The following is a 14,765-nucleotide window of genomic DNA, read 5'->3' on the forward strand; positions in this document are numbered from 1 at the left end:
GTTTGGGACTGACCGTTACAGAACTGATGCTCGCGTGAACGGCAGCAATCAGATATGTGGGAAAGAGAGACAAGCCCGCACGTCTCGTGGAAATGATGGTTCGCTTTGGAGTCGACTTCCCGACCATGACGCCCCTGGAAGTGGAACAGACAAAGGGGCTCAGACTGGCCAGTTCTTCTTTCTGGGATCTCACGATAGCTTCTGCTCCAGACGACGGGGAGGACAGCAGTTCGGATGAGTCAGAGCTCTCCGTCGGGTGGGATGCTGGAGACCAGATGGATCCACTTCCCACCCAAGGAACCCCAGAATACACTGAAACCATGACCAGGCATATAGAAGATCTGCTGCAGTGTTACGTGTCTGTGCAGACAACAACTCAGGTAGGGTCTCTCCTGTGATTAAGAGCGAGTCAGGCAGTCAGTCAGTCAGTACATGAGCTTAGAACCCATTATTCCAAATAACCATAATACACGCATTTAAAGATCCTTTTCATCAGCCAGGCCTTGTTTTAGATGACCAACTAGATATATCTTACCCTTTTATAACAGGCACTGCAAGTCACAGCTGCGGAAGCAACACTAACACGAAGACCCAGTGGCAGCTCTGGGATGGTCAGACGAAGAAAGCAGACAACTCCCAGACGTGCTAGGACTAGAGCATCCCAGGTATCCGCAGAAGCGCCAGCAGCTGATGATCAAAGACCGAGGGATGAGGAAGCACAGCAGGAAGCACCACCCGACCCCCAGGAGCGTCTCTGACACTACCGGGAATCATAGCAACACGCCTACCCACCAGAGAGTCTTTGGACAGGCTTCAAAAGTTCCTGCAGGAAAATCAACCTTGCGACCCACAACAGGTGAACTGGAATTTAATAAATAAAGAACTGCACAACTGCATTGATTGACAAAATGATTTGATAGGTGCTAACTTCAAAAATATTAGATTGGCATTTGCTGGTGGCATACACAATTTTTCACTTGCAGCCTATTTCCTCCGAGAGCAAGTCATCTTGAGATGTATTTATAACAGGTCACAGTTAAAGTTGGGTCCAAATTTTTCTTACCTAGGCTGATTTTGGATTTCTTCTTATTACTATGATGATTATATTTTTTAAGTTTTTTCTTTTTATTTTTTCTTTTCATAGCCCTAATGGGGAATTAGATTAGTGATCTTGAAATTCCTCATTCTGAATAGTTGGGGCCAGGAGACAGAGGAAATTGAGACTCGATCTTTGTCAAGAACTTTTAACCCAAATTTAATTTTGACCTGTTAGAGAGGCAGGGGGAAATTGAGAATGAACCAATGGTAGGTTAAAAAATTTTCACCTGATTTTAATTTTTTAATTTTCACTACTTGCACGAAGCATGCTTTATTATTATTATTATTTTTTCTTGTACTTTATTGATGCAAAGCGCCCAATGGAAATAGGAAGCTTGGAGACTTCTTAGTGCTTTACAGGCGGATAGATGCACTCAAAGTACTAAGTACTCTAAGTGCATTTACCTGACAGTAAAGTATGCTGTAAAGTGATCTTGAAATTCCCCATTCTGAAGAGTTTGCATTGCGTACTCCAATAGTTTAAAATTGATTCAATGCAACACAGCAGGTAGACATTAACAATAACTTTGTGAGGTCAGTGGAGGTACCTATTTCACCTGTTGCTTTTTTTTTTCTCTCCCTAGGTAGAACAACCGGCCAAATCTTCAGACACACAGGCTTTACAGCAGGCTAGACGAGCTGCAGCTCTCGGGGTCTTCACAGAGGAACGTACTGGAATAGTGGAGCAGAGAGTCCGATGTCTGGACAACTACTGGGGCCGACTGCACTTACTTGGGAGAGCCGGTCGCGAGAGACTCCTAGGACGAAGGGGATCAGAACTGCCCGTACTGCCTGCCAGGTGGTTTTGGTCAATTTTATAACAAGATGATCGATGTCAAAGTCTCTCTCAAACTGTTGTAAAATATTCAACCTAGGGCAGTCGTGTTTAAGGAAGAAATTAATTTTTTCTGTGGCAATGGTGAGATGGTTTTGCTCAATTTTGAAATTCAACCAGCATGTTCATTTTGGAGTTCAACTCAGGCCAGTGTGTTCCATAAATGTTCTGTTTGCAAGATGTTTTTAAAGTTCCTCACCAGCTGTTGATAAATATTCAAGCTAGGGCAGTCGTGTTTTATGAGGAAATTAATTTTTTCTGTGACAAAGATGACAGATAGTTTTTCTAAATTTTGAAATTCAACCAGCATGTTATTTTGGAGTTCAACACATTTAAAATAAAATTGACTTGATGTTTAAGAATATGTGTGCTTGTTCTCTGCTATAATAAGTTATTTTCAATAACCGCCACAAAAGGGAAGCAGGTTGCTGTGCCCACAAAGATGAAAACATTCAAAAGTGTCTCCTTTAACTCTAGTCACCATGATCGTTATAAATGCAGCTTTCCTTTCCTAGCCTGTCAACCAACTGCAATAAAATGGTCTTTTTTTTTCACCTTCATTTCACCAAAAGGTTTGCAGTTCAGAGAAAGGAATTGAACAACAATATAAGACTGCCGACAAAACTCTGAACAGACAAATTCAACCTCTTTTTCCAATTGTCAGTCTGAAATCTCTTTTAAGGGCACTTTGCCAAATTTCGACCTCCATATTGAAATGAAAGAAATCCTCGTTAAGAAAAGCAGTGCATTATATTCTAAATTCAAGGTTTTACCCAGACAGGCGGTAAGGGTTATTATCTAAGCAAATTTTCTTCCAACTACTAATGGTTCCAGAAAGAAATCCATCCTTGCTTAGAAATTTTTCAGGTAACCCCAACACTCACCTTCTTTTTCGGGCTAAAATTCAACCATCGCGTGTGGAAACTAGGGTCAGGGTTAGGGTTAGGCTTAGGGTTAGGGCTACTTTCCTGCGTTAATCTGCCCCCATTGTGTGTTGTGTTCCCCCCACAAAAATGTTTTCTTGCCCTCTTTGGTTGTCTTGCCCCCATTTGTGTGTTGTCCGAATGTTGTCTTGCCCTCACACGTTGTTGTCTTGCCCACATAGGGTGTTGTCCTGCCCTCACCTGTTGTTGTCTGGCCCTTTGTGTTGTCTTGCTCACTTCAGATCGAGGGATTTTTTGTCTTAGGTTTCTTTTATTATGGGCGAATTTGCTGAAAGTTGCAGGAGTTATTGTGGTTGACGTGTACTTTTAGAGGGAGAATTTATCAATCGGATTGGACAACTTTAATCTTTTTGTTTCAGATTGACTGGCAACATGATCAAGTAATGGGAGGTCCAGTCATAAGGACCACTGTAACTTTGGAACCCTTCATGGTGTATCTTTGAAATCTAGCACACTGTTTAACAATGGATCAATCTGCTGGAGCGGTAAATTTCAGTTTATCTGAATGAAGTTTAACATAGTAAGCACGCTTATAAGTTTGGCCATAGTCATAACACGAGGACTGGGTTGTACTGTTGTGATAAGTGGTTTCCTGGTCCCCCTCTTGCCGTTTCAAACGACAAGAGTATTACCTGGGACTGTGAAAGTTTGTGGGGCACTCCCCAGGGATTGGCTACCCCAGCTTGTGTTTGATCCCTGACAAACTCTCACAATACCAGAGGGTATCATCGGGTAACCAGCCCAACTCATTGTTGCCAGGAGAACGTCTGACAAAGAAACATGAACGAACTTATTTACAGGAACGCAACGTCTTGAGCTTACTTAGTAATAGGAACGGAATCAAGATGAACAGACTTATTTACAGACATGCAATGGCTTGAATTAACTTAGTAACAGGAACGGAAGCAACATGAACAAAGACACGCAACGGCTTGAACTAACTTAGTAAAAGGAACGGAAGCAACACGAACAAAGTTATTTACAGAGAAGCAGTGATTTTTCACTATGACGTGTAGCTGGAGTCACTACTTGTTTTTCTTCCGCATAATGCTCTTTACCTTCTCGTAGCACCGACTGAAACCCTCCTTTTTACAGATTGCAGCTAGGCGTGCATTCACCATGAACATCTGCCTTAGTTGTTGTTTAGGTGGACATTTTCGAAACCTACGGAACTTTCTTTCCATCGCTTGTGTATCTCGTTGATCCCAGTGCATCCGTTGATCAGATTTTAGTGATGATGATTGGTCATCAAGCCATTCTTCAACTTCAATTGCTTGGGTTGGCAAACCTTCCACCTCAAAGGGTCGTTTGCTCACTAGGTAGTTGACGAAGTTGGTTACCTGTTTTACCTTTGAGATAGAAGTAGTCATTTTCCTTAAGATTAGTGTGGTCGACATTTTATTTCGCACAGCCATCATTTGTTGTTTCTCCCCTCTCTCAATGGCAGATGAAAAGATTTCCCTAATGGCTTCTTTCTGTTTTTCTGTCAGACTTGAAACCTTGCCAGGGGAGACTGTTGGTGGGATAACATTTGTGGAGGTTTCGTCATCTTCAGACGCTAGTTGGCTTGGCCCAGGAAGATCAACGTCTGCACTTTGGTCACTCTCCTCACCACCTTTCTTCATTTGTTTCTCGGGAAGTTCTTCAGCAAGAGTTTCTTTCTTTGTTTTAGTTTCTGTTTCACTGGAGGTGACTTTCCTTATGATATTCATGGCGTGTGAGGCCGTCTCTGTCAAGTCCAACCTAAGATAACTGTTGTGAGATGACCTTTCGCTATGGCACAAGACCCTCTGGATATTCGACATCTCCTCTGGGGCATGCCTTCTCGCTGCCGTTGTTACAAACTTTCTTACAGCAGTCTGGCTTACGCGTCTGTCGGTCCTCACGCCACTTTTCTCGAAGAAAGCAGAGAATCTTTTTCCAATGGTATTTCTGTTGAATGGTTGGCCGTCACTCTTAACGAAGAGGTGTTTGACATCTTTTGCAACAAAGTGTGGTCTGATCTTATTGACATAGACCTCCATGAGATCTTGCACCTCTTTATCCATGCCAAGTGGTGCTGGTCCCTCTCTTGATCGTTTATGCTTCGGGATTAACATGACCCTGTTTCCATCCTTCTCCTGCGCTTTTTGGTAGTCTTCAAGAAGAGCATTCTCTAGCGGGGCAGGTCGAGATGCCACAAGTAGCGTGAGTTTTACCAGAAGAAGATCGCGAGCATTTGTAAATTGTTGTATGGAGAGCCTTTTTCCTGCCTTGGCCTGAGTTATGGCCTTCATACCATCCATGTAGGGTTTTGATTGAGAGAGAAGGTTGATGTCTGTTCCCGTCAAGAGAGTATCGCACTCTCTGAGATGGGTCCGGTGCTGAACATCCTGGGTTTCGTTATCGATAGTTACACGCCAGCCTTTCAGGGCGTTGATGGTCCCCTTAAACACATCCAAATCGTTGCCATGCAGCGGCGGCATTTCCTTTCTTTGGTACTTGTCGGACGTGACGAAAACGAAAAACTTTTCCAGACTGGTCAAATAGGAGGCCAACGTACCTGGTGCCTTCGTTCCCTCAGAAAGGTGTGGGCTGACCCATTTGTTCCATACGATATCTCCAAATTCCTCCCCTAGGATGGTGATGTCCTTACCGTTGGGGTCCAGCGTTTCCAAGAGCTTCTCCACCTGGCCCACGTGCTGGAGTCTATTCTCAAGCTTTTTGTAGCCCGCTGATGGGCTCTTCAGGTACTTAAAGAAACCAGAGAGCCATTGGTGGTGGTAACTCGTAAATTTTGTCGCTGAGTAATACTCCTCCTTCCTGATCTTTATGGTTGGAGCATCTTCAGAATCTTCGTCACTCTCCTCCACCTCTCCCTTTGGATGCCATTCTTCTTCTTCTTCTTCTTCTTCTTCTTCTTGTTCTTGGGTCTCTTCTATTCCTTGGGTCTCTTCTATTTCTTCATCTTCGTTGGTTTTGTGTTCACGTGGATTATGTTGAGCAGTTAAGAATGACGGAGATGTCAGCTTGGATGACGGTGCCTTGGATGGTAGAGTGAGGAGGCAGTCTAACTCTTGGATACCAGTATACCTTTCAGCCTCCTTGAGATGGACCCTATACTGGGTATGGGAGCTCTTTAACCTGTGTGCCTTTACCAGATGCTGACTAAGATAGCTGGTGATTGTGTTGCAGCCGTCTACCGGGCACCATTTTCGTAATCTCCCCAGAGTTTCCACTTCCTTCTTCCCCCTCACCTGTCTTGGCCCCCTTGTAGCCTTCCCTGCCTTCATAATCGCTGCAGCCCTCGGCACATCTTCCTCCTCGATCTGTTTACCAACATGCACTTTAAGATGACGCTTGATGTCGCCTGCTATCATTCCACATCCAGGGATTCTGCATCTCACCTTGGAGTGGTGACTTCTTTTCTCATCTTCCTCTCGAACTTCTCCTTCCACATCATCTCTCGATGATATCGATTCCTCAACTTTATCCTTGGTAGGGGGTTTAATTGCAAGACTGAATTTTCGGGGAGTGACTTCTTTAGAGGCTTTTTGGCTAGCCTTGGAGCTTTTTGCGCCATCAGCGGCAGAGGTGGTTTCGTTACATTTGTTGGTTTTGGCGCCTTCTTTAGTACATTCATCTCTCATGTTATTCATCATGTCTTCTACTTCTGTGCGTTTTATGGCATTTATGTTATGCTTTTTGGAAAGGTCGATATCAAACTGCGTCTTAGCCACATAAGAGATGTATTTTAATGCCAACGTGCTGCTGCTCACAACTGAGTCTAGACCTAGTTCAGCAGCAGAGAGATAGCAGTTTGCAGCCTCCCGATAATCTGCAAACAAGGTATCCTTGGTTAGGTCTAAGGGTCCTCTATATGCTAGATACATTGGTTTTTCCTTTGACGCCGCTGATGATGGTTTTGGGCTGTCTATCTCCATTGCCTCTCTCCTCTGCATCTTTTTCCTTCTTTGCTTACTGTCACTTTCACTTTCTCCCTTGGTTTCACTTTCTTCCTCGCTCTCCTCCCCTGAAGATTCTGGACTATACGCTGGGTCACTGTCATCTTCCTCTTCCTCATCAGCCCTTTCCTTCTTTCTTAGTTCCGCTAAGTGCTCTACCCATCTCATGATGTCTTCTATCTCAGCGTTTAGTGTCTCGCAAACGTCTTGGCCGTCGGTGTCTGCCGAGAGCTCTGGTTCTTCTGGGTGATGCGATCTTGCAATCACATCACACATGGCCATCATGAATTGTGATACAATTCGAAGTGGTATTTCCCATATACTCTGCCGTTGAGGCAATCAAATGGGCCCTCTTATAATAGCATTGGAGTGTGATTGAGTTAGGAACTTTCTTTATCGGCGCAATTGTTACCACTGGCATTCTCTTAAGACCAATAAGCCGAAGTGACTCCTTGTTTCCTATCTCTAAATGAGCTAGACTCTGTGAAAACCATTCAAGTTTGTGGAGCACTTTTCCGCCCTCCACCTCCCCAATTTTCCTCGACCATGCTGCGATGTCTTTGCAGCAGTAGCTCATTCTTCTAACTACATCACTGCAATCCATTTCTGGCTTCGTATTTGTCTTTAGTTTGTCTTTCTCGACAAATTTGACTAATTCATACAGGTTTTTGGCCGATGCCTCTAGTAAGGGAAGGCCCATTTTCTTCCCAACTACAAATGAGATGGCTGCCACATTCTTAATTTTGTCAACCGTGAAACGGTCAATCTCCTTCAAATCTGGGATTGTAACTTCTGGAACTTTTTCTAGGCCCAGCTCTTTAATGGCCTCTTCATCCCCCCATAGTCCTTTCGTGGCCAAACGCTTAACTTCTTCAATGCCTTTTGCAGACATTTTTCATAAATACAAACTAGCTTGAATGATATCCTCCACAGATGCAAGTTCAAGAATCCACTATCCAGTTAAAAATGAAATATTATTACATGAGAGAGTAGCTCGTGGGCCATAGTACAACCCCTGTAAATTTCACATTCAAATTTAATATCCTCTAGAAGATATAGGCAGTTAAAGTCTACCCTCACTTTCGCGCGCACGCCGAGGGGACTTGGTACCAAAAAACTGCGTCTGCCATTTTGTAAGAAAGTTTAAACGTTAATAACTCCGCAAGGATTTTATCGTTTGCGACAAATTGTGGCATGCATGTAGGCCTTCCTCCAGCCAACAAATATCAATACTAAAGTGGCCAAATGCCTGAGACTTTGCAAAGTTATTAAGTTGTAAAGTTTCCGACCAAATGACGTCATAGTTAATGAACAAAGGAACTGATTTCAAAACAAGTAACACCAAACGGTTCCTTACATCATAAACAAGCATAATATCACATAAAAATATAAAAAGGAGGTCCTCAAGCCCTAGTGACGAGATCCTTCAACAACATCATGGTCAAGAGTGCACCCTTAAACTTTGACCAAAGCCTACGAAGAAGCAACTGTTTTCCATTGCAAGAAAATGTTCAAGAAAGCTGCCCGACCACCTTAGACATCTCTTTCAATAGTTTGATTGCTTCTGCCTAGTGTTCTAAGGGTGCTAAACAAGAAGAATAACGGAGCATCAAAAAGCATGACTTACCAGTCGAAGGCTTGTGGAAATGGTGACCTCGTGTCAGATGCACGAAAAGTGACTATGTTATGCAAATCATGACGGTATCTTCAAATTTAAATATTTTCTTGTAGATTTATTGGAGTTACATAAATTTCAAGTATATTTAATTTCTATTTATGTACCATCTTATGTTAAAGTTTCGTTGAGATTGATAAAGCAGAAGAATAGTTTTGGCCTCTTAAAGCTGACCATAATATGCAAATGTATTTGAGTTCCATTAAAGGAGCTTGAAGTCTCTATATCTTTCTTTACGCTTGATGGAATATCACGAATTATAAGTAAGTTAAAGTCCCATTATATGATAATACTTCAATAGAGTTTCATTGTATTTCACTAAGGGTAAAGGGTAGTTGTGGTCTCATTAAGTCAACCATGTCCTTAAAATGACAAAACTGGCACTTTGAACTTGTGCATGATTTAGACCTCTATATCTCTGTGACAGTTCCATTAAAGAACTCAAAAACCTCTGAAAAGCTGCTCCTACTGTTTGTCTTTATTGTATCAGGATATAATGATGTTATATTAAAATATCGATTTTATATGATTTTTTTACATGACAACCTAAAAAGTGCGCTCTTGCCCCCATTCACTTTCTTTATCAGAGAATTTCTTCAAAACAATGCAAGGGTTAGGAGTTAAAGAAATGCCAATGTAAAGCCCATGCAAAGAGCTTTCTAATAATGTAAAAACTTTTAAAGAATGTTTGCAGAAAACGACTGCTTCAGCAGAAAATGTGGAATAGCTTTGCCCCCACAATATTTGGAACAGTGTCCTCCGTACAAAAGCAACTCTAAAAAGAGTTTCCCGCGTGGAAATAACATGAAACTTACGGTGATAACACAAAATTTACATAGTTACTTCCTGTGAAAATTTCAACTCTAACCCTCGCATTTACAGAGAAATGTAATTTTCATGGATGATCACCTTACCTTATAGTCCAAATTTCTTCGACCAGTCTTACAAGGTGATGTGTAGAGCGTATACCTGGCCGTCATTTTTTCCCGAGCAAAGTTTGGAGATTTTTAATTCACCAGGGTTAGCCAAAGGGTATCTGTGGTGATTGTTTATCTTGTTTAAAACGTTTGCAGGCAAAATTTGGTGAATAAATAACGCTTTCTTCATAGATTCTCCCGATCTTGTTGACCTGCCCTCATTTCAAACTTTGAAGGACTATAACTTAAAAGACTTTTAACAATATCTTCTAAAACTTACACAGAACGTTGGATGAGAACCAAACATTATATAGTTAAAAGGAAAATCCTTAATCTTGCTATGAGAAAAATTTATGCTAATTAGGGTAAATTGTGGGCAAGGTGAACACTCCGGGAATGTAATTAGGTTTAGGGTTTAGGGTTAGGGTTTAGGGTTTAGGGTTAGGGTTTAGGGTTTAGGGTTAGGGTTAGGGTTAGGGTTAGTGTCCTGGTCGAACCTCCCCACACGAAGGTTGAACCCGCCCACACAAAGAGTCGAATCTGCCCACATATAAGGTCGAAGAAGCCCACGTCAAAGGTCGGACCTCCCCACATGGTGAAATATGCCCACATTGGTGGTCGAGGGTGCCCACATAAAAAAATGCAAGTTTTATAATGGTATCTTGGAAGCTGTTAAACTAGGTGGAATGAATTGAAATTTTAGGTGATGTATGTCCTATGATTGGTCTTCAAGTATTGACACTTGAAATATTTTTAATGAATATTTCAATTTTTTTGTTAGTCAAAATAAGTTAAAAATTGCAAATTGACCAGTTTTTTTAAAATAGTTCTTGTCGAATATTTGTGGAGTCAGTGACTAATCATGCTTTTTGAAAAGTGCAGTGCATAGGGCTATTATAATGCTATAGACACATCAAATATCAAGTCGTCAAGTTAAAACCTGAATTTATTTTGATTTTTATAATAACCATGCCTGACTACTATCAAGTCAAATTATAAGACTTTGTATGAGAAAATGAAAGAAACGCACCCTTACCTACATTCTGTTTGTATTAGAAACTCGATCTCTGGCTAAAAATCTAAAGAATATCAGCTTTTGGCTGTCGCTCTGCAGACTTTACATGTCAAAGGATGTAGAGCGACAGCTGAAAGGTGATATTCTTTAGATTTTTAGCCAGAGAACGTTTTAATTCTAGTTTTTAAGATGTCTTATCCTGGCTGCGAATCTATAATCTATAATCTAATAATCTTTGAGTATCCAGTTTGTAAAAAAAGGAGTTAATATAACAATTTGGGTACTAAATATAACCCTAACAGCTGTCAATCGAATTGACAGGTGTGAATAAGGAGATTCAATATGTGAAAATGTGGAACAGGTTTTGTTCTATTAACGTGTTAAGTATCAGCTTACTAGCATTTAAGTTGAATTAAATGATTTTTTAAACTACATCCAACATGGTGGTAAAAAAAGAATAGACTACTTAAATTTGCACCAATTTGCTTGGCCTGCACTGGTAGCTCAGTGGTGACGGTGCTGTTCTTCCGAACTGGACTCGCTTTCGCCAATAGGCCTTTTTACAGTTCCCGGCGCCATCTTGGAATAGTAACCGCGCAAACATCATGTCGAGGCTAACGTTGACCCGGGAAATACAAACATAGCAAAATCACAGCTGTTTCACTAACCTGTTTCGCATCGTTTGTTATATCTTCGCTAAAAATGGTTTTAAAATATAAAGACAAGGAAATTTTGACGCTGGAGGATATACAGAGACTCACAATCAAAGATCTGAGGAATATTTTGAAGAGCAATTCCGAAAATGCCGGCGGAATGAAGGCGGACCTGGTTCTGAAAGTGTATGCATTGCTTATGACAGACGTGGTCGGTCGAAAATACCCAGCAAACTGCTGAAAACTGTGGTGAAAACAGTGGCCATTTCAAATATGACGAAACAATGAGACGAATCTCTGCTCTTGGATGGTCAACAGACTTGGGACAGCTTCCAGAACTGAACTTCATTCAGCTCTACGATTACCTTGTGGTGTCAACACGCAAGTACCGCCATATTCTGTTGAAGGGCACACATTACAAAAAGTTAAAATCATACCAATTTTTCTTTGAAGGAACTGTGAAACGGCTGGAAAGCAAAGTCTTTCAAGGTCAGACCTACGTGAAAGCCAGTGTAGTTCCATCAATGAAAAAAAATTCCTACAGAGTTGTTGTGGAGCTTTCACCGCAGAGCGATATTTTGCGAGCGGCATGCACGTGTCCGGCTGGACTTGGTTTATCTGGAAAAGGTAAATGTAATCACGTTGGAGGAGTGTTGTTTGCGATTGAAGATTTTACGAGAAGGGGATTACAAAGGCATGCCGAGCCTTTGTCATGCACATCGCGCCTGTCTGTGTGGGTTGTACCCCGCAACCAAAGCGTTGCAGCTAAACCTCTCGACCAAGTGCTAATCAGAAAGATACGATTTGGTAAGAAAAATATTCGTCTTCAGTCGAAGGTTATAAAATTTGATCCAAGATCACCCAATCAAGGAACAAGAGAGGAAAACAGTTTCAAGATTTTAAGTGAAAGTCTCCAAAATTGTCTCCCTGCCAGTTCATTTTTTTTGTTCCATGACATCAACTCAAACTGTGTAGAGGAGTCAGACCCTGAAGAGACAAACGAGGCACCAGAGTCTGTGCCTTTTACAGACAGTTACGATATTGCTACTAAGCGCTTTAAATCTATGGTTGATTCCTATGTTTCTAGCTTAACAATCACTCAAGAAGAGATAGATGAAACGGAGAGAACAACGCAAGGACAAAACAAAAACAATCTTTGGTTTGAAAAGAGGAAATCTCTTTTGACAGCTTCAAACTTTGGAAAAGCAGCTAAGAACAAAGTGGAACCTTCAAATAAGTTGAAATCAATCCTCTACTCGAATTTTACTACAAATGCTACTCAATATGGCATCGAAAGTGAAGCAAAGGCAGTGACCCTTTACATGAGGGAAATGGAAAAGAATGGCATTGATGTTACTGTTGAGGAAATTGGGCTACTGGTGTCCAAGGACAAGCCATACCTGGGGGCAAGCATAGACAGGATTGTAACCATTAAGGATACTTACGAAAAATGGGGGATGGAAATTAAATCTCCTTTAAGCAAAGAAGGCATGACTATCGAAGAAGCCTGCCAAAATAAAACTTTTTTTCTAGAGAAACTTGCTGATGGAACTGTAAGGTTAAGACGTAATCATGATTATTATGTACAAACTCAAGGGCAGCTCTACTGTTCTAACTTGGATCTTAAAGGGATCATTCTTGTAATATACTTTGGAGAGAGTAGACCACTATTTGTGGAGAAAATTTACTTGGACAACTCTTGGATTAGTGACTCCCTGCCAAAGATAGATTTCTTTTACAGACGTGCTCTTTTCCCTGAGCTCATTACCAGACGAGTGCAGCGGGGTAAGATTCTATACCTGCATGGAGGTTGGTTGCCATATGGCCAATATTGCTGCGCAAGTACTGGTTTGAAAATGTGATTTCAAAGGCAATTGTACACAATTATTCTGTAGTAAATTTACATCATATATAACTACAACCATTACTTTTCCTTTCATGTAGCAGTGCTAAAACTGTACCCATAAGAACCTTGATGACACAAGCAAATCACCTTGCAGGATGAATTTGCACTTCCATTGAGCGAAGTTTGAACTGACAATACTTGAATTGTCACCTAGGTGTTACATTAGTTACAGTCAACAACTTTATAAAACTAACAACTTTATAAAACTAACAACTTTATAAAACTAAGACTTATTTTGTCATGGGTATATTGAATGTGTTGGGAGAGTACCAATACACTTTTCCACTTAAAATAACAGAACCCCAAAGTTAAGCAACAGTAGCTAAGAGCCACTCAGGAGAGAGACCAAACCACAAAACGTAACTTCAAGAAACCACACTGTCAATTTAATTACCTTGTTTCTTGAAATTTGTGTTTGTTGCTTTATCTCCCATCTGATTGTCTAGGGGTTGCAAAATCAGTGATAAACATACCAGAAATCATTTTAGGTGTGTAAACAAAATAAAGTTACTGGTAATAAAAAAATAATTTAGGGTTTTGGTTTTGCAGGGGGCAGCAATGGAGGAAGAAAATTTGTCAATAGTCCACATACTGTGGCTATTTGTGTTGCATAAGGGCTTAAAGTGTTGGGTAAGTTCCCATCCAAAATATGGTAAGTCCTGATCCTACCAATTGCCCTCTCCACGTGTATTCGCACAGAGGCGATGGTCATAGTTTCCTCTGTCTCTGATGCAGTCAGTTGATCTCGTCCGGCTAAAAAAGGGGGCATATTAACCGTGACACCATCAGGTACAATGTCCTTTATGTCCGAGCCACGGTCAACCATAACATTGTCACCACTATTCAATAAATCTAGCACTCCACTTTCTCTGGTTATCTGTTTGTCCGACACCCGCCCACCCCAGAGGTCCGAAAGAAAGGTGACTTGCCCATTTGGAGTGATTCCCACAAGTTACTTCCAAGTATTGTGGTGCTTGTAGTCTGACCAAGTTTCAGACTGCACAAGCATGGCAGAGGGACGCTGAATGAATATCTCCGTGCAGTCCAATATTATTCTAGTTGTTGCAAACTCGGCAAACTCATCTGGCATGTTTTTGTGTACCAACTCTTGTGATGGAAAAGGGAAAAGGTCTTTGAGTTCCAAGTACAACAAATTGATCTAGGTTATACATATTCTGGACACAAGGCTTGTACTAACACCAAACCTGTCTGCAAGGTCCTGCACGAATAATCCAGCCTTCAGTCGCATCAATACTAAAAGAAATTCATCAAGAAATGTCTGGTCCTCTTCATCACTACTGCTTTCCGTCTCTTCATGATCAGGCAGCACATCTTTTGTACAGTCCTCAAACTGTCCATTCACTGGCTCCTTGTAATGCTGTTCTACCAGTTGTTTGAACCTTTCAATTGCTTCAACGTTCTTCGTAGATGCCTCCATTCTTACTTTCGCCTCTACTGGAATCTCCAACCCTCCTTATATGACTGGCGATCGTCGAAAGTGTGCGTCTTTTACTGTCACGAAGACATCTGCGCCTCTTGAAATAAGAAATCTTGTAAAGCGACTGATCTCACGTGGTAAATGACCGAGTGTTACATTCGATAGTCGTCCAGGAAGCAATTTTGTCGCAGCTATTGCGTATTGATCGTGTTGGTTGTTTCTTTCATGGATGCAGGAAAGAACGTCTCCAACCTTAGGTTTCCAAATCTCTTTATAAACGTGAAAGCCTCTCAGGCCGCAGGGAAAGGAATATTGGAGAGTACCAGAAACTGAAGCCATC

At 41.4% G+C, this 14,765-nt stretch overlaps 2 protein-coding genes and 2 pseudogenes across 2 annotated transcripts in view; 2 read left to right on the forward strand and 2 right to left on the reverse strand.

Moving 5' to 3' along the window:
* Positions 1-2,292, forward strand: part of LOC113686632 (uncharacterized) — a 187,630-nt gene extending 185,338 nt beyond the window's left edge. The window contains exons 6-8 of the mRNA XM_089198918.1: positions 1-380; positions 549-856; positions 1,683-2,292. The exon at positions 1-380 is cut by the window's left edge and continues 15 nt beyond it. Coding sequence (XP_089055044.1) covers positions 1-238 — 238 coding nt within the window. The 3' untranslated portion in view covers positions 239-380; positions 549-856; positions 1,683-2,292. The remainder of the gene's footprint in view (positions 381-548; positions 857-1,682) is intronic.
* Positions 2,293-3,758: 1,466 nt separating this feature from the next.
* On the reverse strand, positions 3,759-6,818 carry LOC113672287 (uncharacterized). Its single transcript, XM_027188563.2, has one exon. It carries the CDS (start codon positions 6,816-6,818, stop codon positions 3,903-3,905), a length of 2,916 nt encoding a protein of 971 aa, XP_027044364.2. The 3' UTR covers positions 3,759-3,902.
* Positions 6,819-11,130: 4,312 nt separating this feature from the next.
* LOC149048063 (uncharacterized) lies at positions 11,131-13,047 on the forward strand (annotated as a pseudogene).
* Positions 13,048-13,387: 340 nt separating this feature from the next.
* On the reverse strand, positions 13,388-14,542 carry LOC149048064 (uncharacterized; annotated as a pseudogene).
* Positions 14,543-14,765: the final 223 nt, after the last annotated feature.

The sequence above is a fragment of the Pocillopora damicornis genome, chromosome 3 (genome assembly GCF_964200805.1).
Source record: "Pocillopora damicornis chromosome 3, jaPocDami1.2, whole genome shotgun sequence".
NCBI classification, from domain to species: Eukaryota; Metazoa; Cnidaria; class Anthozoa; order Scleractinia; family Pocilloporidae; genus Pocillopora; species Pocillopora damicornis.